The sequence below is a fragment of the Eimeria mitis genome, genomic scaffold (assembly GCF_000499745.2).
Source record: "Eimeria mitis Houghton genomic scaffold, Emh_scaff496, whole genome shotgun sequence".
Lineage (NCBI taxonomy): Eukaryota > Apicomplexa > Conoidasida > Eucoccidiorida > Eimeriidae > Eimeria > Eimeria mitis.
In genome coordinates, this window is record NW_013573259.1 from 10,618 (window position 1) to 11,412 (window position 795).

Consider the following 795-nt stretch of genomic DNA (forward strand, 5'->3'; position numbering starts at 1 on the left):
CTCACCCAGCTGATGAGCCGCTTCAAGTATTGTCTCTCCTTTATTGTTCATTTAAGATTTAGAAGGTTTTGGCAGCCCCAGGGTGACATTTCCTCATCCGACCTCCAGGATGGCTGCTCTCAAGTTCCTGTCTTTGGCGACCGCCGCCATTTTCTTGCTAGACACTAGGGCGAACGCGACAGAAAGTACGACGACAACCAGTGAATCCATATAAAGGTTATTTTTTCATCCATATTACAAATTAAACAACAAGAAAGCCCATTGAAATCTTGCATATCTGCGTTGAGTGGGCGTGCAGACAAGGCAGAGAGGGTAAACTGCTCGGTGCAAATGAACGCCGCCCGCGATCTTGTCCGTTTCGCCGAACTCACGGCGGGAGAGAATGAAGGCGAAAAACTCCCAATAGATGAAACTTCTCGCGCCCTAGCTAGGACCGTAGCAGAGTATGTGGAGTCTGTGTGCACGGCATTGAAAGGTGTAAGACATGGCACTATATTCCGTAAACAGCCAAACTTCTTCATTGGTTCCTCACTCCACGTCTTACGCAAGTATACGGGCATACGCACATCCAGTTGAATACAAGTATTCCTATACCCTGCCATGCATTCTCTGTGCTGTGTCCTCCACAAAACCAACAGAATGCAGCGTCTGCTCCAAAATCAGCCACGCTGGATGGCACCTACGCTTACGCGGTTCAAGAAGGAGCTACTGCTGACTGCGAAGCTGCAGTGGAACACTGGAAGGCAGCTTTCTCCAACTTCAACGGCCTCCCTCCGCAATACACAGAAGGCACAG

At 49.4% G+C, this 795-nt stretch overlaps 1 protein-coding gene across 1 annotated transcript in view; it reads left to right on the plus strand.

The window, feature by feature from the left end:
• Positions 1-109: 109 nt before the first annotated feature.
• Positions 110-795, plus strand: part of EMH_0014260 (SAG family member) — a gene marked incomplete at both ends in the record, with an annotated part of 1,274 nt that continues 588 nt past the window's right edge. The window contains 3 exons of the mRNA XM_013500046.1: positions 110-185; positions 299-477; positions 639-793. Coding sequence (XP_013355500.1) covers positions 110-185; positions 299-477; positions 639-793 — 410 coding nt within the window. The remainder of the gene's footprint in view (positions 186-298; positions 478-638; positions 794-795) is intronic.